At 38.0% G+C, this 27,747-nt stretch overlaps 1 protein-coding gene across 1 annotated transcript in view; it reads right to left on the reverse strand.

Annotated features, from left to right (window-relative positions):
- The window catches only part of tcf7 (transcription factor 7), a 73,266-nt gene that overhangs the window by 13,093 nt on the left and 32,426 nt on the right, over positions 1–27,747 (reverse strand). The window contains 4 exon segments of the mRNA XM_055051327.1: positions 585–704; positions 2,028–2,117; positions 6,170–6,257; positions 16,143–16,269. Coding sequence (XP_054907302.1) covers positions 585–704; positions 2,028–2,117; positions 6,170–6,257; positions 16,143–16,269 — 425 coding nt within the window.

Here is a 27,747-nt window from a genome sequence, read left to right on the forward strand (position 1 = left end):
AATTAAGATTTATATCAGAAACAGTCAAAACTTTAAAAAACAAGAAACAAAAAGAAACTTAATCACTAATGAGGGTTTGGTTTCTAGATTGTTTCTGTTGGTTAGTTATTTCTTTTTAAAATGTTTTTATTGTTCGCTTTTCTAGATGCACTGAGAGTTTTATAAACACATAGCAACGTCACACGAACAAGATCCCGCCCCCGGCTTCCTGCTGGGAGGCAAAAAGCTGCTTGCTAACAGTGGCTAGCATTGGTTTAGCTGTTATGTTTTCCACATAGCGCGCTAAATCTTAAATGTACGCCTGATATATAAAACAAATAGAGCTTTGCTACTAATTGTCAACACTATGACAACTAAATACGACAGGAGAAAGCTTAAATAAAAACATAGCGAGAGAGTCAGTTATGCTAGCTTGACTATGAGAACTTTAACATGTAGATGTGCTACAGAATTCTGGGTGTTTCGGTTCAGTTGAAAAATGGCGACCTAAACACAAAACACAATATCAGTTCAGCAGGTGTTAAAATGAGCTAATCTATTGAATTAATGAAACAGTTGTGATGAAGGAAGTCGGACTGACTTACATGTACATGCCTCTGTCGTACTGATCATGCTCCTGCTTGCCCGAAGAGGGCACTATAGCCGGATGGGGGATCCCTGTTGGATGCACGCCCGACGGTCCGAGCATCAAAGAGTGAGGGAACCTGGAGGGGTTGAAGCAAAACGAAGAAAAACAGTGAGAAGTGACTCAAACCTGGAGGTTTGGAGCAATGCATCGACTTACAGGCAGAGAGAACAGAGAGCGCTGAAGCAAAAGGCACTTCTGGCCAAGCAGTGAAAGCAGAAAAAGCACCATCTAACGTCAGAGTTAGGTTTTCTATCATACAAAAACAGTCATTTAAATTTGTTGTGTCTAAAGTAATCAAAAAGCAACTTTTAACAGCTTCTTTTGTCATTAAATATAATATTTTATGTCAAAATATAATAGTGTGTTAAATAATGATATATTATACTGTAGTTTGTCACCACTAGAGGGCGCACAAGTATTGTTTTTCAAAAGAAAGCAGCTGAAAGGTGAAGACTTGTTTTACAGACTGTTAACATTAGACTATGCAGATATATATATATTTCTTCTCTAATATTTGGTGTGAAAGGGAAACAGCTGCCATTGAATCAAAACAACACCGAAAGAGAAAACATCTAGACGGCGTGAAGCAGCTTCACAACGATGAGAGTGTTTCTGGTTTGAGTTGTTATGGAGTTTGGAAATAGAAATATTTGACCAAGGATTTTATGAACAAAGCAGTTTATAATGTTGTTATATGAGCTTTAAAAATATTCATTTATGCATGTCTAAAAACAAACCCATTTTAAAAAATAAAGCAACTTCATATGCTGTGCAAAGATATGTGAACAGGTTTGTGCAAAATTTTAACCATAAAGCATGTTAAATGTGTAGCTATATAGAGCAACAGACACATAAAAACACACTGAAAAAACACAAATCTAAAGTATTTTTGGTCTGTTTTCTACTGCAAATGCTTGAAATAAGGCTAAACTAACTTACAAGTCACTCTTCAGCAAGATATACTTGTATTAAGTAAATAATTCCTTAATATTGATGAAAAGGTTCTAGTTTGATTAGATTATTTCACTTATAATAAGAAGTAATCTACCAATGGAACCAGAAGTTTTGCCTCAATATTAAGGAATTAAAAGAACTGTAAAGCTTGTGAGTTTGGTTTGTCCACCAAGATATTTTCACCAGAACTTAGACCAGAAATAGTTGGGAATATGTTGTGTTTTTGCAGTGCACAGAGCCTAAAAGCAGCAGAATAACTTTTCATGAAGTTTGAGCAGCGATTAGCTTGGCTTGGCTCGGTTTGAAGGGCCCGTCCCGTTTACAGCACACCGCTGACAGTCTGGACCCGTCCTGCTCTGCTCAGATGTATTGGTTTGGTTTTTGGTGATGTGCTGTAAACAGGAGCCGGTTTGTCCTGGGCCGGTCCAGCAGCAGGATGCGGTACCTGGAGTAGGACGATGCGCTGGGGAGACCGGAGGAGTAGGGCTGCCTGAATCCACAAGGGGGCAGTGCCGGGTAGACCGGCTGGCTCTGCCTGCCGCGCACAGCAAGGAGACACGGCAGCAGGAGCTGCGTTTAGCTTCACACGTTACAGTTTGAGCCATTTACACTGACTGGATCCTGTATCAGGCTGTCAGGAAACCCGCCACGCTACAATGTTTCTGCATCGCTTCTGTCATATCCAGACCTTCGGAGCGCGTCAGTCATTTCAGCGCCGCCATTAAAAATGAGCGACATTAATCTGATAACTTATTGAGTGTTTATATTTCTAAACAGAACCGCATAATAAACATTTTTCATTTCAAACTGGACTCTGCTTGGACCACATTTCTGTACCGTTCAGTGATACCGCCAACATGACCGGTGGCGCCCTCTGCTGGACGGCGGCCAAACTACACCGCTAAAACTCAGGGGCGTCCAAACTTTGTCCCGCTCAAAAATAGTTTCTAAAACCATTGAATTAGGAAATAAAGTCTGAGCTATAAAACAGGATTTTTGTCCATGTTTAATAAATTAATTAAAAGCACCAAAGTCTGCTTTTGAGGAAAAGTTCTTCCTATTTAACATAAAACCACATTTTAAAAAAAATCCCAAAAATGAATATTTTCTATTGCATCAAACATTTTCTGTTATAAGAATATTTTAATTTGTAAACTTGGGTAATTTCTTAATGATTCTTAATTATAGTTTCATGTAACTAAAACTATAATTAATTAATAATAGTCTATAAATAACGTATAATGAAAGAGTACACATCAGACTTGAATGAAAACATATTTCTGTAAAAGCAGAGTGGATCTGCTGTGACGTAGCTGCTTCGTGATCCCAGTGGGAGATCGAGGGGAGAGACGGGCTTTGATATGCAGCAAACAGCAATCTCCCCAGATCTTCCCCTCTTCAGCTGCTTGATCCCTTCTTCAATCCACATCTCTTATCTATCATCACCATCATCATCATCAGGCACTTCCACTTTTCATCTCCTCAGGTCAGAAAACGGCTTTAATAACCAATATTTTAACACGGATTTGCAGCTTTGTCAACCGAAAACATTTATAAAATATTCCAGAAAATGTCAGCACCCTTTGAACTTTTATACATTTTGTCTCACTTTAATGCATTTCAACAGGCTTTCATTTGATGAACTAAAAAAAGAATAAACAAAAAGCATTCCCACAGCATAACTCTGCCACCACCATGATGGTTTCTGGTGTGTTCAGTTTTATGAAGTAATATTTAGATTTAGTCGGGATGTTTTCGAACTAATTGGATGTCAGCAATAATTAACTTGTGCAATACAGACATCTGTTCAAATAAAGGGACGGGGAATTATCTGGTAATCCTGTAGCTCAAGATCTGCAATGCTGGAGCATATTTTTAATTTATTTTTGATTATTTTGTTTTCATATTCTTTAAATGATAGAGCAATCTGGTTCAGGTTCAGTAAATCACGTTGCATTTGCTTGTCCTCCTCAGCATTTTGCGGTTTCTAATGATCGGCTTTTGTTTTATGTATTCATGAAGGCAGAAACGATGCATTTATTCTCCTCATTTTACTATGAAAGCCTGTTTTAGTAGCTCATGTTTGTACCTGACATGAAGTTTGTACCTGATTTTAAACCTTTAGAAGATAACAAGTCCAGATCCGGACTCATTTGTTTGTCTTCTTGTTTCAAACTGAATTGTTTTAAATTATGGCTTTTCTCTATTTGTTACCAGAGGCCTCTTGGCTGAGACGACCCACCCTGACGGTTAAAGTGGGCGGCCATTTTGGTAGGTTTTCAATTGATAATGAGTGAAACAAGCTGAAAATTACTTTTAAGTTAGATTTTTATTTCAATCAGACTAAGATTTTGTTCTAGAAACTAAACCAAAACTACCTGCTAAGATTGTATTTTTTTTTACAATGTGACTCTGCTTGTACCTTCCTGATCTGCCTGCTGGTTCACCAGCAAACCTCACAGTTCTCCACAGAAAGCTGAATTAAACTCACATGAACTCTATTAAATATGAACCTTCTGAATGAACCAGATTTTATTTTAGGAGAATTAAAATAAAAGAGTCTATATTTTTATTTTAATCACATATAAACAAAATGAAGTTTGTGTTTGTTGTAGAGTCGAGCATTTATCACAAACATTTCCTGTTAAGATAAAATAGTTTGGTTCTTTTCATAAATTTCTATTAATGATGTTAAAAAAAGTTTATTTAAAATTATTTTTACTACCTTTCCTATTTCTTGTTCCAAAAGAAGATCAATAAATAAAAGTTTGAGAATATGATCACTGTGTGCTGATATAAGTGACACTTTAAATAAGTTTTCCGAGAGCATTTTTTGTGTTTGCTGTCTCAGTTGAAAGATATGCAGTAAGCTGTTTTTTTTCACAAAAATTGAAATTGATGCATTTGAAAGGTGACAAAATATAAACATGTTAAACAGGCATGAAGACTTTTGCAGCTGATGTTTGGTAGTTTATGCAAACGCGCCTGCAGTTCTTTGAATTTCCAGGGATTTCAGTTTAAAGTTAGCTTTCAGTTCCAGTTATACTCCATCAAACTTTTGTGTTCAAACATAAAGCTGCATTCTGGAAAAAAGGATGAAAACAAACAACAAATCTTCATGGTGTGAGATGAACAGAAGCAATAAGCCAGCAGGCGATCGGGTTTTCTCTGAAGTCCCAGACTGATTGTCAACACGACAGAAAAATGACATTTCAGCTCTCCTCCTCCTTCAACAAAAGATCTACACTACAAGGACCTAAAACAAGCAGATAATCTGGAGTAAAGGAGATTATCTGCTAATAACACTCATGACAAATCCACAGTGAAGCGTCCTTTCTCTGAAGGAGATAAAATGCTTGTAGAAATGTTGGGGACAAATATTGACTTACAGAAACACAATAAATACATGTAATCACACATTTAAAGAGAAAAAACAACTTTCTTCTTAAATCTTCTTGACATTTGATGCGATACTTTAACTATTCCAGAGAGGATTTGAGATTCTGGAGGTTTGCTCTAAACGGATTAGTGTTGATCCATAACTCTGCAGCAGCCTGACATTATAGATCCACAATCACACTGCGTGACATTAAAATGAGGAGACATGGAGCAGATGTGTCTGTTTTCAGCTTCTTTCCGAGCAGTTTCAGGAAAATGCAACAACAGAAAAAAAAAAACAGATTTTGGTTTAAAGTTTCCATTTTGCTGGAAATCAACTGCAGCTAGAAAAGGATGGAAAATTCACATATTAGGGTAAAACTGGTCCATCACTTGGTTAAAACTGAGTCTGTTTCTGCTCCATTCCAAGGTTTCATTAGGGCAAAATCACCCAAAAATATGTTATATAGTTGTACATTTACTTGAAAAAGTTTAATTTACTAAAATGCAAAAAAAGAAAAACAGCAGGAAGGAAAGAAACAAGTCAGATGATTTCTGAATTACAGGTTTTAAATCTCTGGGCTGTTTTACAATTTTTCAAAATCTCATTTAGAGGAAAAAAAATGAAGCTGAAGAATAGTCTGTCAGGGATGAAATAGATCTTCAACTTTAAGGGTAAACTAGTTTGATATCTAATAAAATAAACAGATAATGTGGAAATGGAGAAAACTTTTAAAATAGTTTCAGATCTAGGAGATAAAATGGACATTTTCAGAATGTTCATCTTGACCCAAAAATGTAAATTCTTCATGCTAGTCAGTTAACTTTGACAATCGTTTCTCCGTAAGCGAATAGAAAATAAACATTTCTACAAAAAGAGTTGCTGCTTTATTTGCTTTTCAGCGAGTTAATTCCTCTGGGCTGAAAGACGTCATGTGATTTCTGTTTTCATTTATGTTGAGTGTCGTCAGGATGTTGACTGTCATCCGCTGCAACCACGTCTACTGTTTGTTCTTTTTAAAAAACATTCCTAACCGCAGAAAAATGTCTAAAAGTTTCATTTCATCCCATTGTTTACTGGTTTATGTTACCAGAAACCTCAGAAAAAACAGAGGAAATCTGCACATTTCTGCCAAATAAACCTGAGAAAAGTTTTTGGCATTTTATTTAAACATGGAACGAGTTATGAAACCAATGTGTGCGGCTCACCAGCTCATGGAGGGAGTGATCTGGCCAACGCCACCTGGAGGAAGGGAGTAGTACCCCGAGAGGTCCTGGGATTGGTGCCTGTGAACGCCTGGGGAAAAACAGAAACCGTCACACAGAGTCCCTCAGGCCGCCATAAAACAGCGGAAACGACTCAACCAGCGCTGCTAAAGGAGAAATTCACATGCTGAATGTTTTCTACTTCCATTTCCATCTCAACTGCTTCCAAAAACCACCAAACCGCTTTTTGGCAAACAGCCCCAAAAGCGGGGCTGTTACCTAGCAACCCAAGCTGAGCTCCAGCACATTTGGTCACCTGGTTGTAGCGCTGTGTGCTCTGTACAACGGCTGCTGGAAAACACCAGTGATTTGCTGATTTGCCATCCAGAAACAAGATGCTGAATTCCTATTGGTTGTGCAGGAGGCTCTACTGATACTTGTCAAACATTTTTAAATGAACGGAGATATTTCATTCTTGAACTATCCAAGAATAATTTTGTTAATGAACACACTGCAAACACACAAAATCCTACCAAGTTTTGTCTTGTTTTATTAAGGAATTCCTGAGTACTGATGAAAAGGATTCAGTTCACCTGGTGGATTATGTCACTTGTGACATGGAGGAAACATTTTGTTGTAAGTAAATCCTAAATCTCACTGACAAGTTAAATTGAAGCTTTAAGTGTATTAAGATATTTGTACTAGAAACTAAACAAAACAAACAAACAAACAAAAAAAAAACTGGTCAGATTTTGTGTTCTTTGCAGTGTTTTGTTGTTTTGTGGTTGATTTGCCATCCAGAAACCATTTGCTGAATTCTGGTTGGTTGTGCAGGAGGCTCTCCTAATGCTTTTCAAACATTTCTAAAATAGTTAATCCTGAATCAGTACAACTGCACAGACCTCGTCCCCTAAGGATGATTTTGTGAAATAAACTAAGATGGGCATGATTTTGTAGACCGCAGGTCATCTTTAAGTGGCTGCCATGATTGACCTTCCAATCAAAGGTCACGATGCGTCGCTCTGTGTGTCCGGGTGCATGTGGGGGAGGACCCTCCGCTGGGAGCTGCGGTGTCTGTGCCCACATTGTACAAACACACCCAAACATGCAAACAAACACAGACTCTTCATCTGTAGTTATGGCAGAGCTGCGCGCCAACAAAAAAAACGCAGACTGAGCGACTCTGTGCCCTCGCCCGGTAAACAGGCCACCTCTCTCCGAGCGTCTCTCTCCGAGCGTCTCCCTCCGAGCGTCTCCCTCCGTCTTTGTGCCCTTCAAAGGAAGTCATTTGTCAACAGGCGGCACCTAGCACTTAGCGCGGCCGTGCTGCTAACCTGTGTTTGCAGCAGAGGAATGCTGCAGATGACTGTAATTTGGCCGCGGCTCCGGGCCTGTCCCAGGACCCCGAGCTGCAATAAATCTGCATGACAGGAATGTGACTGAGTCAGCCGACCCGACCCGTCTCACCGCTCCGATCCGGCCGCCATTAATCCCCCCGATCGCCCAGCATCCAGCTCACCCCTACGTTACCTTTGACCTCTCCTCCTTCATTACAGAGCGCGGCTCGTTTGGTTCCTCTCTCATCTTCTTCATTCTTCCCCTTACATTAAGCTAACCTCTGCTCTGCCTCACCTCCACTTTATCAAACATTTCTTGCTAATTTAGTTTGTCTGGACACAGAAACTTGGCTTTTTGGTCTCCGACCAACACAAATACGACAATGGAGCTGGAAAATACCACCAGAGCTGAAATATTGCAAGAAAAAGTCAATAATATGAGAATAAAGTTGCAATATTGAAAGAATGACTGTAATATCAGAAAAAAGTTTAAATACTGTAGTAATAAAGCTACAATGTTACAAAATATGACAAAACACAATTACAAGTAACTTTTCAGAAAGATATAAGAGCTTATTTTAAGTTAATTGTTTCTTAAAGTGCTTATATTATTTCACTTATAGCATGTGAAAATGTCTTATTATCAATAAAATAATCTGCAAATAGAACTAGAACTTTTTCATCAATATTCAGGAATTATTTAGAAGAAAAGCTCACATTTTTTGTCAAAAAGTTATTCGTATGTCAGTTTCATCTTATTGCCTTTAGAAACCAGAACCAAATTATTTGGTGAGGTTTGGTGTTTGCAGTGTTGTGATGAAAGTTGGATGTAATTAGTTACATTTGCTTGAGGAACTTTTTTGAAGAAATGTATTTATTATGCTGAATGTTTACGTTTAACTTGAGTAATTTTGAAGTATTTCTGCTCTTATCGAGTCAAATTTCTGGATTTTCTTCCCACTGGATGGAAATCAAACCTGTTTCAACCCGAAACCAGAAACAGACTCAAACCTGCAGCTTCTGTTAAAGTTTCTCAAGTTTTTCCAAGTTTTTTATTGAAAGAAACTGATTTGGAAAACAATAATTTTGCCTGATTTTGTTATTCTTTGTTACTTATATGAATTAAAATATCAACATTTCTATTAACATTTATATGTTGGACCGTCTGATGATGTAATTTCAAAATGTTAAATGATTGATAACTTGAGTTTTGCTCCTTTTAGTCATTTCTGGACGTTTTACTGTTATTGAGTGAGTGGATGTTGAAGCCTCCTCTGCTTGTGATGCATCACCGGAAGTTATCCAGATATTGAGGCAATGAACTTTAAACTTTACACGAGTATCTCGCTCGCCAGCATCATAACTGAAATCCCAAAGCTGAATTTCGCCGGCGGAAACGTCAGGCCGCTTTCTGTAAGTTATGTTTGTCCCTCGTTGTCACCGGCTGCTGTTGGGAAACCAGAGGGGAAATTAGCAGCAGTAATGGGGCAGTTTTCTTTGGAATGCCCCTTTTTCTTAAATATGCGATCGTACCCAAACAAGTGCAACTATCTCACGGCCTCGGTGTCGGCGTCTGGGGAACCAAATCAAAGGTGGCTGTTTTGAGTCAAACCGGGCCGCCATCAGAACGCGTGCGTGTTAAAACGAGAGGAGCTGAAAATAGTATCGCAGTGCCGATAATGCGCTGCGGTGGTTCTAACCACTGAGAGTGAAAGCGCTGCAGCGTCTGCGCCTTTAAATGACTCGTCACATGAAGCAGCGACGCGGCTCTTACTGTAAGGCGGGACTTTAAAAAGTTACTTTTACTGAGAGCGCAGAGCGAAACTCACAGTAATAATACAAGTGTTTTACAGTGTAGCGCTGAAACAAACTTTTCATCTGTTTTCATTTGTAATCGGCCGTTTCACTTCTCACTTTTTTGTTTTTAAGTGAAATGAATCCCACTCCTGCTTTTAATTTGAAAAGTGAAAGTAAACACACAAGGATCCTTTTTGAATGTTTAACTAACTTGTTATATATTTAACGATTAAATTAATCAGATAAAATTTGACACATACAATACATTAAAAAATTCAAATAAACTTTATTAATTACTTTAATACTCAAATTGCAATAATATTCCTTTAGTACATCTGATACAAGTGATGCTAAAAATGCCACTTAAAGAGTTTTAGCTAAAACATATTTGCAAACGATGTTTTTTAAATTTTAGATGAAAATGTATATTTTTTGTGCAGTTTGGGATTAATTATTGACCTGAATATGTTGCCTCTGAATACTCCAATTAGTTGTTGATCAATTACTAAATCAGTTGACAATTATTTCAACAATCGATTAATTAACCTAATTTTTATATGTATTGCCTATTGATAGTTTTTTGGTCAGTGTTTCCCATCAGACAAAAGTAAGAGAAAACCAACCAACATGGACATTCCCAAAAGTATAATACATTTTCTATTAAAAATTATAGTTTTTTAAAATTTAAGTTAAGTTTCAATAAATATAAAACTCATACGAAGTATATATATTACATTTTTTCAAGCTTTTATTTTTGATTTTTTCAATAAAGCCTACAGTTAAATTCGTCATATATTAATAATATTGATTGTCTGGATAAACAACAAGCTGCAGAAACCCGCAATAAGACGGTTAGTCATAGAATCACTGGAAATGAAGCCAGCTCACAAAGTGCTGTGTCTGAACAATTGCTTAGAAAGTTAAGTGGAAGGAAAAACTGCATGGGAAAAGGAGCACCAACAACAGTGACAATAGCAGCCTTGACACTTGCTAAAAGTGACAAAAAACAAAACATTTTGTGTTTGTGCAGAATCATAAACAGATTGTTTATAGAGAAGAGTGAGGTTTGTGTAGTTTTTAGTTGAACCAAATTGTCACCTGTGGTCCTTTCTTTGATTTTCATAACAAGTTACAGAAATGAGTGAATCTGAAAATACCCCCAAATGCACCTGCAGTCTTATAAAGTTGTTCACACTTTTGCTAACACATTCAGGTCTCTACAGCAAACACAGACGTGTTTCACTTCTGCTTTTTCACTTTGTATTTTCTAATCTGTTGTCCGACCAACAGTCATAGCCAAAAACATCGGCACAAAGTGATGCTACATGATCGAGTGAGAAGATGTCAGCGCTTTGAATCACTCGTGGCTGCAGAAAGGACCAGCTGGGTCAAATGGTGTCAAAAGCAACCTGTCAGGAGATCAGCATGAACTCTGCAGTGAGGCGAGGAAAATTTCACAGAACCTGGAAGAAGCAACTGAGGAGGTTGTCACTGAAACATGCAGGATGCTGGCCCACCAGAACCCACTTTGGGCACCACTGCTACAAACAGTGAGGCAGGTTCTGTAACTCGTCCTACATCAGATCTGGAAGGTTATTGGCGGGAATAAGGGAGAAACAAACGACAAAGCCCAAAGGGAAAAACGATGAGGGAGAAAGTCTGGATGGATGTGAGAGTGAACGCCGTTGGACGCACTTTGCAGGTTCAAAGTTTCTTCAGGAAAATGCTTAGAAATAAACAGTGGCATGAAACGGTGTTTAAATGTCCAGACAGCAGTCACTGCAGGTTACGCTTTACAGCTACTGTTGGAATATAAACGCATTCAGAAGAAATGGGGATGTTCACTACCGGTCACCTTCATGCTGAATAAACGAGATGGACGGGAGGTGGGCTGCAGGCCAGGACCCATTTCTTGTGTTATTCCAGACTCCTTTTGGTTTTGGAAATGTAATAAATTGCTTTCCACCCTCTGCACGTTCTGGCTGACGGCTGTCGGGGTTGTACGTTCCCCACTGAAAAACTCAGGTCGTAATTATCCATTGTTTTCCTCAAAATCTCTCTGACCGCAGCGTGTTTGCGATGATGAACACTGTCAGTCCTGTCAGAGGTCAGCTCCTCTGGATAAGTGACGGTCGCTGAGAAATCCCCTGAGACGATTGGGGCAGGATCAGCATGGGGCGGACGTGGCGTCATGTCAATTATCAACACCACCAGATAACAAGTTCAGAAAAAAGTTTTAATTGAAAAGAAACAGCAAAGTAGCTCAGTTATGCTAGCTTGACTTTGAAAAAATCAACCTAAACAACAACTCTGACAGATATTAGACATAGTGATAAATCACAGCTACAGTGTAAAATAATCAGATTAAATCTTTTAATCGAGTGACAGAAACATTTTATGCACAGCAATAGTTTGTTTACATTATAGAAGACGTTCCTCTGACTTCGCGCCTTGGGGCTGAAGATAAATCAGTAATAAATAGACACTGAAACGAATTATTTACGTAAGTCAATATAGTTTTGCAAAGTATAATGAAACAATAATTGTGCCTAATTTCAGAAGCATGACCACAGATTTCTGATAGATGAATTTAAGGTGATAATAGGGGCCGTCGATGGGAAAAGTGGGGCGAGTTTAGTAAAAATGTCACAAAGGGAGTTAGATGATGCATGGCTGAAAACAGACAGTGGGTGGAAATGGAAATAGCACAGGAAGCAAGCCGCACACTGAGAATAAGACGAGATCCTAACGAACGAAGTTAAAACGAAGACAAACTGGTGACTTTCAGAGGAATTTAGAACAAATCTGTCACTGGCCACACGATGCATATTATAGCTTTGATTCAGTATTTATCATCATCATCATCATCATCATGATGTGGCCCAACCACACCAGAACTGTTTTACTAAAACATGTGTGGACGTTATGAGCAGCAGGAATAAAAAATATTTCTGTTATAAAATAAAAGTAAGAGTCCAGAATTGCAGCCCAACTAAAGGTAGCTAACATTGTGTTATGCTAGCAGCTGCTAATCATGAGGTGAAATGCTAACATTTGCTAAAACAATAGCACAAGCATGTTAGCTATCAATTTCAAATGGTGTCTACTACACAAAGTTAGAAAATTAATGGCAACATTTTTGTTTTTATCTACAAACTAATCAATCAGATTTCTGTATAAAATACAATAACAAGCAATTCCTAAGTGTTTCAGGTTGATCGTCTTCTGTCTACACTTTATGACTCACTCGCTGAATTTTGCTCAGGTCGAAATCACAGCATGTTGTTCATGTCACTATTAAAATAAATTACATTTGAAACCAATTCAAGCCGGTCTTAAATTGTGAATGAGGGCCACCCAAAATCACATCGAGGGCTGCAAATGGCCCCGGGCCGCAAGTTAGACATCCCTGCTATAGCTTGTTCATGGAAGAATAGTAGTGAACCTTTAATTATTCCAAATCAAGTCATCCTCTCCTGGTTTCAATCCTGGCTGAGCCCAAGTAGAAAGGTAAAGGTGTGTTGGAAGAAATGACCTCACAGGTGAGGCGATCAGCTGACAGGTATGAGGTAAGATGAGCGTAAAACGCTGAGCGGTGGGAGCGGCCAGGTGTTGGTGGATGTGTGAGGTAGAAGCAGGTGTCTCAGTCTGTCATTAAGACTGAGTCACGGATCCACCATCGCTTACAAACACACACCACACACCACACACAACACACACCACACACAACACACACACACACACACACACACACACACACACACACACACACACACACAGAAACAGAGTCTAGACCAGACACGGAGCGAGTGTTTGGAGGAAAACGGGGATTTCCAGCCGGAGAAGGCGGAAGATTACCGCAGTTTAAACTGGAGCAACGCAGGACAAAGCTGCCATTCTTCTGACAGCTCCCTGTTAGTGAGCTGCAGATGTTATTGTTGCTTCTTCACATACGATAAAAGTGTGAAATGGAGGTAAAATGATTCACAGATTTCAATAAGTAGAACTGAAATGTGTGCACTGCAAAAACAAAATCTAACCAGATGTTTTTAGTTCAGATTCTAGAGCAAAATCTTAGTAGAAATAAGACAAAACTAACTTTCAAGAAACGTTTCAGCAGGAAATATGATTTTGTTTGAAGTCAATAATCCCTTAATATTTATATAACATGGGAAAAATGTCTTTGGAAACCTATGTATATTTTTGAATTAAGCCTATTTGCAAAAAGCAATTAATCAATTAATTGTACAATAATTTAAAATGAACTTAATTTCCATTCTGATGATTAATTCATATTTTTGAAGAGTTATTTTGTGTAGAAAGACTTCATAATGCATGTTATCTAAGGTTTAATTAACTATTTTTGTGTTTTATTTTTGATATTTAAAACATTGTCCAGTTGCAGTAAGAAGTGCTTATTAATCTTTAGAGGGAAAACTTGCATTTTCATGCCAATAACAATATATTACTAGAAAACGTCTCAAAACAACAATATAATTGTTTATATATGTGGCAATTTATCATCCAGCAGAATTTGTTTTCCATCCACTTCACATTTTTGATTGTAACATAAAAAATGTTTCATGTTATCTTTGCAACTCTGACTGCCCTGGATGGTAATTTCTTTCATTCAGTGAAAGAAATTATGGAATCTATTTAATATCATCAAACTTTACCAATATTCTGCTAATGTTGGAAAATGTTGCAAAAGTTGTGTTTCCATTAAATAAAGAAAGCAGTTAAAATAAGTTTGTTCATGCAGTAAATCATTAAAAGACAACCACTTCCTGTTGTCTTTTTCGTAGTTTCTAGCAGTGGTATTATCCAGTTGTGAACATGTGACTCATGATATGAAAAAGTGGTTTCCATTGCAGTTCTGCAAAAAAAAAGTTTATTTTTTAATAAAACTCCCAAAAACATCACATTTTAGGGAGTTTCCTTTAATTGTGTGTTTCCATTAAGATAATTTATTTTCAGAATGTTAAATTTCTCACATTGGTATCACATTTCCCTAAACGTTCAGCATTTTTGTTGATCCTCCAAAAGTTTTAATTTTCATAAAATGCCAACAAGTGCGTGCTCAGGCCGTCCGTAAGCGCCTGTCATCAGCAGTGTGGTTCCTGCACTTCATTAACAAACCACAGCACAGAAACAAATAAACACCAATCATAAAAGTTATGTTTTAGTTTCATTTCACTGGAAATGAACCAACAGTCGATCCGGTGCCAACATGGCTTTCTTTTTCCTACTCACTCGCAGGAAGTAACTTTTAGATGTACGTATTGGATTATTCTATTCTGTGTGACAGAAGTAGAATAAATAGTGGATGTGGAGGTTAATCCTCACAGGATGCACTGCAAAAACACAAAGCCTTAGGACACACTTGTGGTTTTTTACCAGCAATAATAAATAGAATCAGCAAACATTAAATCATATAAAGGCAATTTATAACAGCAGGATTCCATCACATCACTGTAAAAACACTAAATCTTACCAGGTATTTTTGTCTAGTTTGTAGAGCAAATATCTGAGTTCACTTGAAATAACACAAAACTAAATTACAGGCAACTTTTCAGCCACAAATATGGGCAATTATTACTATTTGCTCCTGAAACTAAACCAAAATGATTTTGTGTTTTGCAGTGTGCATTGACTTCAGGAAAACTGTCAAATTGAACCTAAAGATCTGAAAGAAATTGATCTAAATACATTAAAACCATTAAAAACAGCATCAGTTCAGGCTGAAGCTCCAGCAGCGACGAAATGTCTTCCAGAGTGCAGCGCTTGCTAAGGAGATCCGTGTGTGAGCTGCTGTGATGGTTTCTACGATTGTCACCCTAATTGTTTCCATCTTAGCCTGTGTGTGTGTGTGTGTGTGTGGGGGGTGTGTGTGTGGTTGGCAGTCCCTTCAGAGGAGCAGGCCACTTCAGAGCCGCTGTGGGATTGTCAGGCTTAGAGATGGTGCTGCCACTTCACACAATGTGTGTGTGTGTGTGTGTGTGTGTGTGTGTGTGTGTGTGTGTGTGTGTGTGAGAGAGAGAGAGTGTATGGAGACAATCAATGTGTTATCTTACACTGTGTGTGTGTGTCCACATCTGGTAAAATGACAGCGTTGGAATATGTGCGATCTTTCCAGCAGATGTGATGAATAATTTGTTAACAACACAAACAGAACGGATGTCCAGACTTTATGGCATGGGGCCAAATGTCAAGTTAAAAGAAACTCACAGCAAATTTAGTTTTTTTTCTTTTTAAAATTCAAACATAACTGCAAAAACTTTTTCTTATTTTTACCAGTTCAAATATAAACTAAATGAAATAAGGAAAGTAGTCGGGTTTCTGTAAATCGTTTTAGATTTAAAACATAAAATCTAAAACAATTTTCAGATTCGTTTTAGACTTTATGTTTTAAAATCTAAATCATAAAATATTAATTATTGTTAATTAATATAATTAATATTTTAATTTGAAATATTGATCAAAAAGCTAACATTTTCTACATGTTTCAGGTTGATCATTTTTTATCTACATTCCCCACATTACTTCCACCCAGCTATGCTGATTATTGCTTTGTTTTACAAGATATACCCAACGTATTGTCCATATTGTTTTCGTGTTTATAAATCTGTTTATTATTCATCTTTCAAACGAGCCGTTTACGTCGGTTGTTGGTAAATTACTGCGCTCCATTTTTCTCCGAGCGACGCTTCGCTAGTCAGAATGAGTTCGGAGAAAACTCCAGAGGCAGCTGGTTGAATGCATTTTTTGAAAGCATTATCTTCTGTTGAGTGTGTGTGTGGGTGTGTGTGTGTGTGTGTGTGTGTGTGTGTGTGTGTTCTCACCTGTCTTCTGGCTCATGTCTGTGGGCAGGTGAGGAGGACTGGGGCTGAAGTGGTCGTTGCTGTAGGGCAGCAGGGACGTCAGCGGGTGCATCCCGTGGGATTGCTGAACCACAGACACTTTGTTGGACTGTTGACGGAAACACAGCCACATAAAACACATTAAGTTGGATTTAGTAAAATCATCAAAATGGTGATAATTATTCAAAAATCTACATAAATTGTTTCTTTTCTGAATATTTAGCTAAAGTCCTGTTGCAGCGTGATGTCACACACGCTGCTTGCTAACAATGACTAGCATCAGTTTTAGCTATCAAGTTGTCAACCTCATGTGCTACATCTTAAATATAAAAAAAGATGGATACAGTACTTTGCTACTAGTTGTCAACACTTTGACAAACTAGATAACAAGGTCAGAAAAAAATGTAAACAAAAAATAGCAATGAAGAGGGAAGTAGGTCAGTTATGCTAGCTTGACTATGAAAACCTTCACATTTAGATGTTCTGCAGGATTTTGTGTGTTGGTTCAGTTGATAAAACTTTAAAGAGTTGTCCTAAACACCACCTCTAACAGGTCATCAATACAGTAGGAGTTTAAATTAGCTAATCTACCACCGCTGTGTTAGCTTAGCTAATAGCAGCATTAGCTAATAGCAGCATTAGCTAATAGCAGCATTAGCTAGTCTATCAGCTGTGTTAGCCTAGCTGATAGCAGTGTTAGCTAATCTACCTCAGTGATCACTAATTAATAATCAGGACATAAACATGGAGCCTGAAAACATGAAACTGTTTCAGACTGAATATTCTGGTTTTAGTTTTTTGTGTTGCATTTCCAAATGTCTGCATTTTCTTTGGTTGTTATGGCAACGAGTCCACAGAACGAGAAAAAAGTGGTCTTGACTTATTTTTCAACAGTTTTCTGCAATATCTACCCTCTGCTGTGCCACGTTGCACTGAATTAATAACAGCTTCATCTCCAGGTTTGATTTAGTTAACAGTTTTATGGATGGAAAAAAAAAGATTCGTCTTTTTACCCTTCAGCGTCCACATGTGTGAAATTTCCGGATTTCAATAATAATATGAAACGGGTTTATTCTTCTTCCAATCATAAAAACAAGGAGTCAACAGTCACTTTTCGCTCAAGCAACAATTAACTGTTTTGAAGCTGAGGTAAATCAAAGGACAAAACTGATGTAAAGGGAAACGTAACTTCATCAGCGTAATGCGACGCGTGTGCAACATTTCCTTGAAATGAATGCAAGAAGCATCAGACATGAAAAGGCTTAAATCTCAATTTCACAACCACAAAAACAACACAGAACAACCAAAACCTGAAACTTCAAACAACAGGCAGAAATCACACACTTCTACCCTGATACATGGGACAAAAGGAAAAGCCTGGATATTTTAAACATGCCTTGGAAAAAACCCAAATGGGCTGCACTTTGCTCTCGCTTGTTTCCAGGGGAGCATGGAAGAGGAGGAGAAACGGAGCAGGAGGAGGACCGTCCGATCGATAAGCCTTTGATGATCAAGTGAGGCTGCGTGCGAGCCAGTTTGCTTTCATGTTTCTGTTTACAAATGGCTCTCAATAAGTTATGTGAGTTCTGGTTGCTGCTAATGCTCTCGGCATGGTGGCCGACATCCGATATGTCGCAGCGGTTTGCAGGGTTGGAGGCGTCCAGGCCGCTCTGGCGCAGAATCATACCAACTTAGCGGTGCGAGTGTGTCTGCATGCTTGGCTCATTGTTAGAAACATGCATGTTTCAGCGTGAATAACGAGGTGACACTCAGAAAAGACGAGGATTTTTTGATCCACATGAACATTTCTCTGAAAACGTCTTCTATAATCGGAGATGGACGGATGTGGGTCCATTTGCATTAAGCAGCACTACAGAGCGGCAGATCTTGGTGCAACCTGCTGGGCCTCCTGCTGAGTTACAAAGTGAATACCTTATCACTTAAAGGCAGAGCTTCCACACACTGCACCCACATTAACACACACACACTATCCATCAGCATCTTAAAGTCTTACTCTGACCAAACTCGCAAACAGAGACGGACCCTCTTGTGTATGCCACACGACGAGCGGCTGGAGAGATCAAACCGCCGAGCCGCGTTTAATGTTGAGACACGTGAAAACAAAACGTGCCGGCTCTTGTGCCGGGTGTGTGAGACGGAGCAGCAGGTAGCACGGGGGCCTGATAAGATGGGCTGCATTCTTAATGATCTGAAGACATGAAAAAGAAATCTCAGTTTTGAGAAGATGTAGAGATCCTGGCAGAAAGAGCTGGTTCATCACAAAGTTTCTCTGCGCCGTAAAGGAGAAGCTCAAAACGGGAGATTATGACTTCATTAATAAGACAGAAGGAGGGGTTAAAGTTGCAGTACTACTCTGTTCTGCAGTTATGGTTGTTACAATAAGCAATACATCAATTAATCACATGATAAATAAAGTAAAACTCAATCATTTCCATCTGCATGATTTATTGTTTTTTACTTTCTTCCAAAAACTGGATGATAAAAGTCTCTGCTTTTCTTTGTATGTTTTGTTTATTTTCCATGGATATTTAAAATGTCTTCCAGATACAGAGTTAAATGTTAACTATAACTTAAAGTTTATTAATATTTAAGATGTGTATTTTACTTAAAAATGGTCTCGAAACAAAGACATTATCGTTTATCACAATTACTTTATGGACCAGCGACATCATGACAGGCGATAATAAAAAGTCGTTTCTCCAGACATTTTGTTAAGTTGGTGGTTATCATAACAACCGGTAACTAGCTCCTCCCGTTTCCGGTTGTCGCCTCTGATGGTGCCGTAAGTTGTGTTTTCTTTACAAGTATTATATTTTATCATATCTTTTACAAGAATGTATTCATATGTAGTTTTTCATGAGTAATTTGTTTCTGTTTTGAAATTTATTTTAGCATTTTTAATGTTTTGCACTTTAGTTTTGTTTAACTTTACAAATGCTAACTGCTGTTAGCTGCGGCTAGCCGCTCATTAGCAGCTCTTGATTTGTCTAAATAACTTAATTTCCTCTTGTTAAAACACCTGACATACTTTATTTGCATTTACTTACAGTATTCTATCCAGGAAAGAATAAATAATGTTTTTTTTTTTTTTTTTTGCAGAATTACTGACATTTAGCAGGGAAAATCCCAAAAACTGCACAGTTTGCATCAGCAGACGGTAAATGTGACAGTAAATGTTTCATGACATTAAAATCAAGCAGAAGCAGGAGTTGACAAAAACTTTACATGAACTCACATGATCTGAAGATTAGATAGCAGCATCAGTATTTCACAGACACGACCACAGAATATGAAAGTGCGTGAATTTCTTGACTTCTGAGCATGTGCTGCAGGAAGGATGCGTGTTGCACACACACATCTGCTGTGGCTCGGCTTCACGTGCTGAGGTCGCTCAAGACGTTTTGCTGTAACATTATAGCCACAAAATCGTCCATTTATGTTTCCTCTCTTCCTCGGGGTAATTAGTCCGCCTTGAAGTGGCTTTCGCTGTGCCTTCCTTTTTTTTTTTAAACACACACACTCAGAGCCTGACTGAGCTCACTCATTTAACCCGTAATTATCAACCCCTCTGTGTTTAAGAAAAAAATTCCCCTTTTTCAACCCCCCACTACACACATAACTTACACATAATTACTTTTGGTACAATAGACTAGTGCTGACATGCACGTGGGACACACACACACACACACACACACACACACACACACACACACACACACACACACACACACACACACACACACACACACACACACACACACACACACACACACTGAATAACACTTGCACTCCCTATGAATCATAAACCTGCAGTTTCTTAGATGATAAGAGTGAAAATTTACACCTATCTTCAGGCGCACACTCATAAAGAGATGAGAACTGGTTCAGCAGCCCTTTAATTTACAGCAGATGAATTACCCACCCTGCAAGGCTGACATAAATCACCAGGGCAGAAATTCACGGAACAAATCAATAGAAAATCCAGTCAAATGTCTGAAACTTCACGTATTTAGCAAAGAACTCACCAGATTCCTCAGTAATGAGTAAATCTCAGAACATTTCTGCCATTAACCCTTGAAAAGGCAGTTTTCACTCATTTCTGACAAGGAAAACATTTGCTTTGATGCTACATTTCATACAGTAAGTCACATTTAAAAATGGCATTGCATCTAAAACTTTATGTCAAAGAATTTAAAGTTGGCCTGATTGTTTCTAAGCTGGTGGGGTTCCTCAGGGCATAATTCTCACAACCATTTTATTCAACATCTATACGATCGCCCTGCTCAGATTATGGGTTACTGGAACATCTTTTAGCAAATGCTGATGATGCGCGACTTTATGCAGGCTCAAAGTGACTGAGTAAGTCTGTCCATCATGTTACTCAGATGAAATCAGCAGTTCTGTTCACACAGGTCTTGATGCTCGATTTGTTCATAATATCTGTGCAAGTCTGACCAGAAGGAATCGCTGCCATCTTGGTAGGCGAGTGCAAAGCACAGATAAACCACAAAAAGACAGTATCTGGACACTCTTGACCAATGTCAACAAAATGACCAAAACGTACCAAGATGGCTGTCAACTACAAAGTTCTTGGAAGTGTGACATCACAAGAACAACGCATTGAATCCGACCGCAGGGGGTTTTACTGATAGAAAACATATCAATAAAACTGTTGAGGTCAGTAAAATGGCCGCCGCCCTCTATGGATTGGTTTTATTAACATTTATCAAACCACATACTGTGTTGTGTTTCTATTGATTAGCTCAATTCAAGTTATCAGCACTGCTTGTCATTGTTTATGTCTGGACTGAATGTTGATTGAGACTCAATGAGGCTAAAAACCAAAGAATATGAAAACTTCAAATACTCACATTTAGATTTTAACAGCCAATTAAAGTCTTTTGGTTAATCAATAGAACCTTAAGACATTTCCAGAATTCGTCGATGCATAATCTTGAGTCTGAAGACATTTCAGACTTGTTGGTCGTGTTTGAAATCAAACCAGAGAAACACTCCTTTCAATCAGGACAAAAACTTTTTTACAATGTTAAAACGGACCATGCATTTAATGTGATGCTTAATTTTTGTTATTTTCCCAAAATTTCTTGTCCTTGGCATCATTTTCCTCACATTTATTCTTGTATTTCTCTCTGAATCTTATGCGTACGATTGGTGCAACACAAATGCGCTAACCTTGCAGCTGTTTACACCTTAAGGTCACAATGTTCTCTGTGGGAACAGGATCAGAGCGTCCAACGGGCCTACTGCACACGCTGCCTGCACCAACAGCAGCGCAGCGCTCTCTGCGTTCCTTCGTTCTGCTTTCATTTCTGTTTGCTTTGCTGCGGGTCGCGCCATCTCCCCTCATTTCGTCTTCACGGCGCTCCGTAGAGCTGGTGGGACAATCTGGACGACGTTTCTGCCAACATCAAGCAACCAAACTGACAAAGAACGTCCCGATCAGACGCCAACGGCAGCAGCGCTGCATAATGAGGCTCCTATTTGTTGATGACATCAAAGATTTAATTACTTCAAAGAAGCACTTACTTTAAAAATTACAATTATATCAACACCTTTTAAAGTGCGTCAGGAAATCATAAACGTGTTCCTCCATGTCTCTGTAGTCTCATTTAGCTTGAAAGGCCTTTGATTCATCAGGATATTGTTTCTGCCTTTTATCTTCTCTCTATTTGAACAGAAATCTGCGGCTGAATACAGGAGTTAATGGGATCTCAGACATCACTTGTTTGTAATCACAGCCCTCCACCTTGACCCGAGCGCGCACACACGTGTTTTTAAGACATGCAAGCAAAATAACGCCGGCAGTCGCTCGTTTCCGAACGAGCGCACACTTTAATTTAGCGGACCTTATGCTGATAAAACGCCTTTAATGTATTCTTTAGTTTCCAAATGGCACTCTTAGTAGATCAGTCTCTTTCAATATTTGAAGAGGAAATTAAAGCATCCTTTCTCCTGCCTCTGTGCTTTTGAGTCTTTAATCTTACATTTTACGCTATTGCAACATTAAAACACTCATTTACAGCTTCTTTCAATCATCCTTGTGGCAAAGCGGCAATAACAAACGATGCTAACAATGGCTGATTCACCGTCACTCTCAGTGGAAATCCGTCTCTAAACGAGATAAATAAAAGCGTTTTGAATGGGAATTCCAGTAATTTAAAAGTTTTCAAAATTATGTATTTTCCAGAAATATCATGACAAAATTTGAATTTGCACACCTTGAAATTGGGCCTCTGTCTCTTTAAGAAGCTTCTACTCTCTGCTTTCATCTCGTCTTCATAACAATGCTCCTCCACTATCCCGTTTACAACTGTCCTATGATGTTCCTATGATGAGGCACAATTCCATCAGGTGTTTGCCAATTGCTGCTGCCACTAGTCTAGAGGAGTGGACTAGGGAAGAACAAGTTTTTATAATCATTTCTTATGTTTTTTTTGTTTAATTTTTCAAGTATTTATTTAACTTTCTTTCTTTTCCATTTTTATTGTGCCTTTACGCCTCCTTGCTCTGGGAATGTGAGAAAGTAAACAGAATAAATAAATAAAAATAATTAAGTCCAGGATCTTACAATATTTCCTTTCTAAGGAGGAATAAAAGTGGATCAAAAGGGTGTAGCTTGGTTCAGCTGCAGAAACTTAAATGATTTTATGCATTTTAAGCATTTTATTACACAGCATCTTAGAAAAAAATCCTAGTCATCTTAATTATAGTGATTTGATACGAAACACTTGAAAATATTAAATGCAACAATTTAAATAAATGAAAGTAATTTTAAGATACATTTATGTTATTGTTTTTTTTTTAATATTACATATCTTTTCTAAATAATAATTCATATTAAAGCTGAAATAAATTCATGCTTTTATGTTTACAGATGGTTTTGTCTTTATGAGTGAAGAAAACACGTTTGAGTCTCATGTGTGGTAAAATTCCACCACACACACCTGCAATGAGAGAGTGAGCAGAAAAACACCGAACCAGACACACAAAGCAAAAGAAGGAAGAAAATTATTAAGCAGGATGTATAAATGAGGCAGAAGCTGCTTATTAGGGAAATGACAGCATGCGTTTCCATGACCTCCTGGAAAATCCTCTCCCAGTCGCCACTTAAGTTTGATGAACCTGTAAACAAACTTCCTCCATCAGGAACGTTGTTGCTTTTACAGTGAAAGCATGAAGACTTGGCAGAATAATCCTGAAACGTCTTTTTGACTAATGAACATTTATGACTGATGTTTGGCTCTGAGGAAGAAAACAGAAAAGAAAATCTCTTCAGCTTTCTTCAAGTAGAAATGTAAATATTTAACTAGCACCTTCCTACTTAAAACTTGACATAAAACTGTTTAAAACAACATTTATGAATATGAGAAATCATCACTGTTATTATTTTAGACATTATTGTCCAATATTACTGCACTGATTTAAGAACTGTAACATGTGAAAAGCATGTTTGCTCATAACGCATGCGGTCATGAATGAACCATACCAGTTATAAATAAATAGAAAATACGAAGAAAGAAAATAAGAACCAAGATGTAAAAATAAGTTTATTGAACGAGTAAATATACTTTACTATTTGCTTTGGTTTTATTTAAAAGAATCATTTTGTTCGATAATGTAAAAGTAAATAAATAAATAATAATCAGATCAATCCAGAGAAATAATAAATTTAAAAACTCAATCATTTTTATTTGCACCATTTATTGTTTTTCTGCTAAAAACTGATGATAAAAATGTTCAGTTTGGTGTTTTGGTCTCAACTAAACCTTTTTGAAGGATAATTTTGTTTACAGAGACTTCATAATTGATTTTATTTGTTTTGCTTGTTTATTTGAGGTATTTGAAATGTCTTCCATTCTCAGTGTTTAAATATTTAGTAGAATTTAAAGTTTATTGATATTTCAGAGTGTGTTCTTGCTTTGTTGCCATTATACATGTTGGAAATGGTCTCTAAACAACAATATTATCGTTTATTGCGATAACGTCTGAGACGATTTATCGTCCAGCAACATCATAACAGGTCTCAGTCAAATCAAACCTCCAGCAGTTAGTTTGTCTCTAAAGCCTAAAAGTGACTTCTTTTTGTTCAGATTGAACGTATTTGGCCCGTTCCTCCTCGATGCATCCACCGGACCCCCCCACAGCCCGTCCCGCCTCGGCCGTGACTCGGTCCCCCAATCTGGAAGTCATTGCCTTTTCCAGAGTCAGGAGCCGAAAATGAGAGCCTCTAAGTTGGAGGTTTGGTAACATCAAAGCTGCAGCAGCCATAACAATGCAGCTATGTTTAAAAAAAGGAGCAAACACCCCCACTCCACTGCCCCCACCTCAACAAGCCCGCCTACTCCCAATTACACACACGCACACACACACACAGTAATCCTCATATACATGCATGAGTGCATGTATGCAAAGATCCGCCCATGCACGAACACACGGCCTGGTCCGCCACACAGCTGGAACATCTGGGCCGTGGCCATGATGAATCAGTGACCGCGGCTGCTAACCGAGATGCTTTCTGGATTTCTGCAAGTAACCAAGCAGTCTTCACTGAAATCACATGTTTGTAGATGATTCCTGCTTTTTATTCTCCTGAATCTGCGACTACAACCTTCAGAAAGCATCTTAATCAGGGAATAAAGAGATAAAGCGATTTTATTTGGGTAGAATAGCAGTTTTTACAAATCTGGTGGTTGAATACAGCACTGAGTTCACCGATCTGTAAAAACCTGCTGATTCCGATTTTGGCCGATGCCAATTATCTTTGGATGTGAGCTGGTGGGTCGATCAGTCAGTCAAAGCTCTCACTGCACAGCAGCTGATTTTCGATTAGATCAGCTTCACATGCAAGAATCGGCCAATCACCGATCTCCTAGGAAACCGATCACTCAATAACCTGATTAAAAACTATTAATGTCTTTGCTCAGGGTGAACATTTATTGCATCATTTATCATTCATTGTGATAAATTTCTTATCAAGATAAAAAGTTACATTTATTGTTGTCACGATTAGCAATGTTTAAACCATCTCTATTGTTTGTTCCACTATTTTCTTCACAGTTTTTTCATTGAGTGTCAATAAATATCAATAAAAATGATTAAATGTGTTACTGTTAGCAGCTTAGTGACACAATCAGGTTTTATTTATGTGCCTGTCACAATAAATCGTCTCGGAAGTTATCGCAATAAATGATGATATTGTTTTGAGAGATTTTAAGAAATATAAAGGTAATAACAGAACAATAATACAAGAACACATTCTCAACGATCAATAACATCTAATGAGCTTTTAACTCTGGGAGATATTTTAAATATCCAAAATAAATAAACAACAGAAACAACAAATAAAATGAATTAGGAGTTTTTGTGAGCAACAGCACTGGACTTGTCATCCAGTCTTTGGTAGAAAGAGAGCAACAATAAATCAGGCCAATAGAAATAATTGAATTTGTTTTAATTTATGATACAATCTATTGATTCATTGATTTATTGCAGGCTTAGCAAATGGGGTCTAAATAAGCACATTATATTTGTCCAGAGCAGTGTTTGTGTTTGTGGCTTTTGATTCAGTCATGGAGCTAATAAACAGTTCTTATATTTTTAATTTTATTATTATTACAATAATACCACAATGTCGCCTGTATGTTGAGCTCATTTGTCGATTTATTCAATAATTTAGCAGCAAAAGTGTTTTTTAATTGGAAATGTTTTTTATTTTGTCTATACAGTTTGATAGCAGATTGAACATTTTAATGCAGTTTTTACTGGACTTTAGCGTCCCATCCCGCCAGAGTTCGGACTTCACTCCCTTTAACTTCCCTCAGATTCATTATTCACCTAATTTTCTGGTCAGCCTTAGAAAATGACATCTGCATCTGCTCCATTTACAGAAACGATTTCATGAGGCCGTGAGAAAACCTCTGCAGCTGGCTCCGGCTCACGGGTTCAACCGGCTGCAGAAAAAATAAAAGAATCAAATCCAAGCAGTGCCATGGCTCAGAGATGAGTTATCACTCTCTTAATGAGTCGACGGAGACAGACTTTCTCTGCCAGACTGCGGCGGCAGCGAAAGGGACCTCTAATGATTGGTCCTGAAGACGGCTAATTAATGGTGTACTTGTTTATTTCCACCAGAACGTTGCACAATTAACAACTTGTTTGTGACACTCGGGTAATCGCCGGCAACAAAAATATTGACACATGAAGTGGGCAGGAAACGAGGCGACCGCACAGGACATAAATCCTCCAGGGTTTGGTCTGCTCAGACAATAGATAGACGCCGCAGCCATATTTGTCTGTCTTTGTGGGAGAAAGTTAGCAGAGGAGGAAAAAATCCAAGTGGTTTGATAAGAGCATTGTTCGGCAGACACAAAGGAGAGAGAGGCGTCAGAGTTTGCATTTATTTTCACACCAGGAGTTTTTTTCCTCCCGAGTGCAAAATGTCAAACTTCAATAACTGTGTTTATCTGACCTGATTTATCTGCGGCCTGCGGTTGGGCACCAAATTTTATCCAATTATCAAGATGCAGAAAAAAACCCCAAAGTGACCTTTTTCTTTTTCAGTCTCCTGCCTGCGACTGTACGGCGGCGGGAGCAACAGGAAGGTCGCCGGCGGACTGCGATCCCGTCTTCCCCCGTTAACGAGATGACGGAGCAAATGTCTGTCGCTCACTCATTGTGAACCTTTCCTGCATGGCTGCTGAGCATCGCTTTCACTAGCCAGCTCAGCTTTAAATACCAGAGCAAAGCTCGAAATGGGAAATGCCGCCGCAGGTCGAGAAATAAAAACCCCTGCAGTGACGCGCTTCCTGTGTGCCAGTATGTATTTATTACACAAATATCGCCAGCGAATACCACATGAAAGGCAGCCAGGCGGGTCACAGTGAAAGTACTTTTTCCCTCTCTTCTTAGATGAATGTAGATTTACAGAAGCAACTAAACCACTTTGGGTTTTCCTTCCTGTTATCTCCCTTTTACTTAAATGACAAGAACCATTGTTTTTAATATTTTAAAAATAATATCCTATGGAGAAACTAATCCTTTAATTAATGAGTGGATCAGAATAAGATCCACTTAATGGTCAAAGTGTCATTTTTCTTTTTTTAAGTAACTTAATATATTAAGCTGTATATTTACAATGTACATTTATAAACCTGCAGCTCGGCAATGCAGCTGCATTTTTAAGTTCATTAATGGCTCATTTATTATGAAAAGTAATAGTATGTACAAATATTAATGAGGTTTTAGCAGCTCCTTTGATTACAGCATCAAATATCATGAAGCTGGAAACATATAAATTATCCTATTTAAAAAGATTTTCCTGTGGTGAATTCAAATGGCCAGCAGTCAATGTTGTATTTTGTTAATAATTTCAACTATTTGCTCCAACCAATGGAAACAGTAAAACCTCTAAAAGCTACAGCTGAGACGTGTCATTAAAAACAGCAAAAAGTAAAATATGAACGTTTATTTCTGCTTAAAAACAGAAACACATTATTGTTTGCAAGTAAAATTATTATTTTGTACAAAGTAAAAAGTCTGTAGTGAA

The sequence above is a fragment of the Poeciliopsis prolifica genome, unplaced genomic scaffold, assembly GCF_027474105.1.
Source record: "Poeciliopsis prolifica strain line A6 unplaced genomic scaffold, Auburn_PproV2 SCAFFOLD033, whole genome shotgun sequence".
Classification (NCBI taxonomy): domain Eukaryota; kingdom Metazoa; phylum Chordata; class Actinopteri; order Cyprinodontiformes; family Poeciliidae; genus Poeciliopsis; species Poeciliopsis prolifica.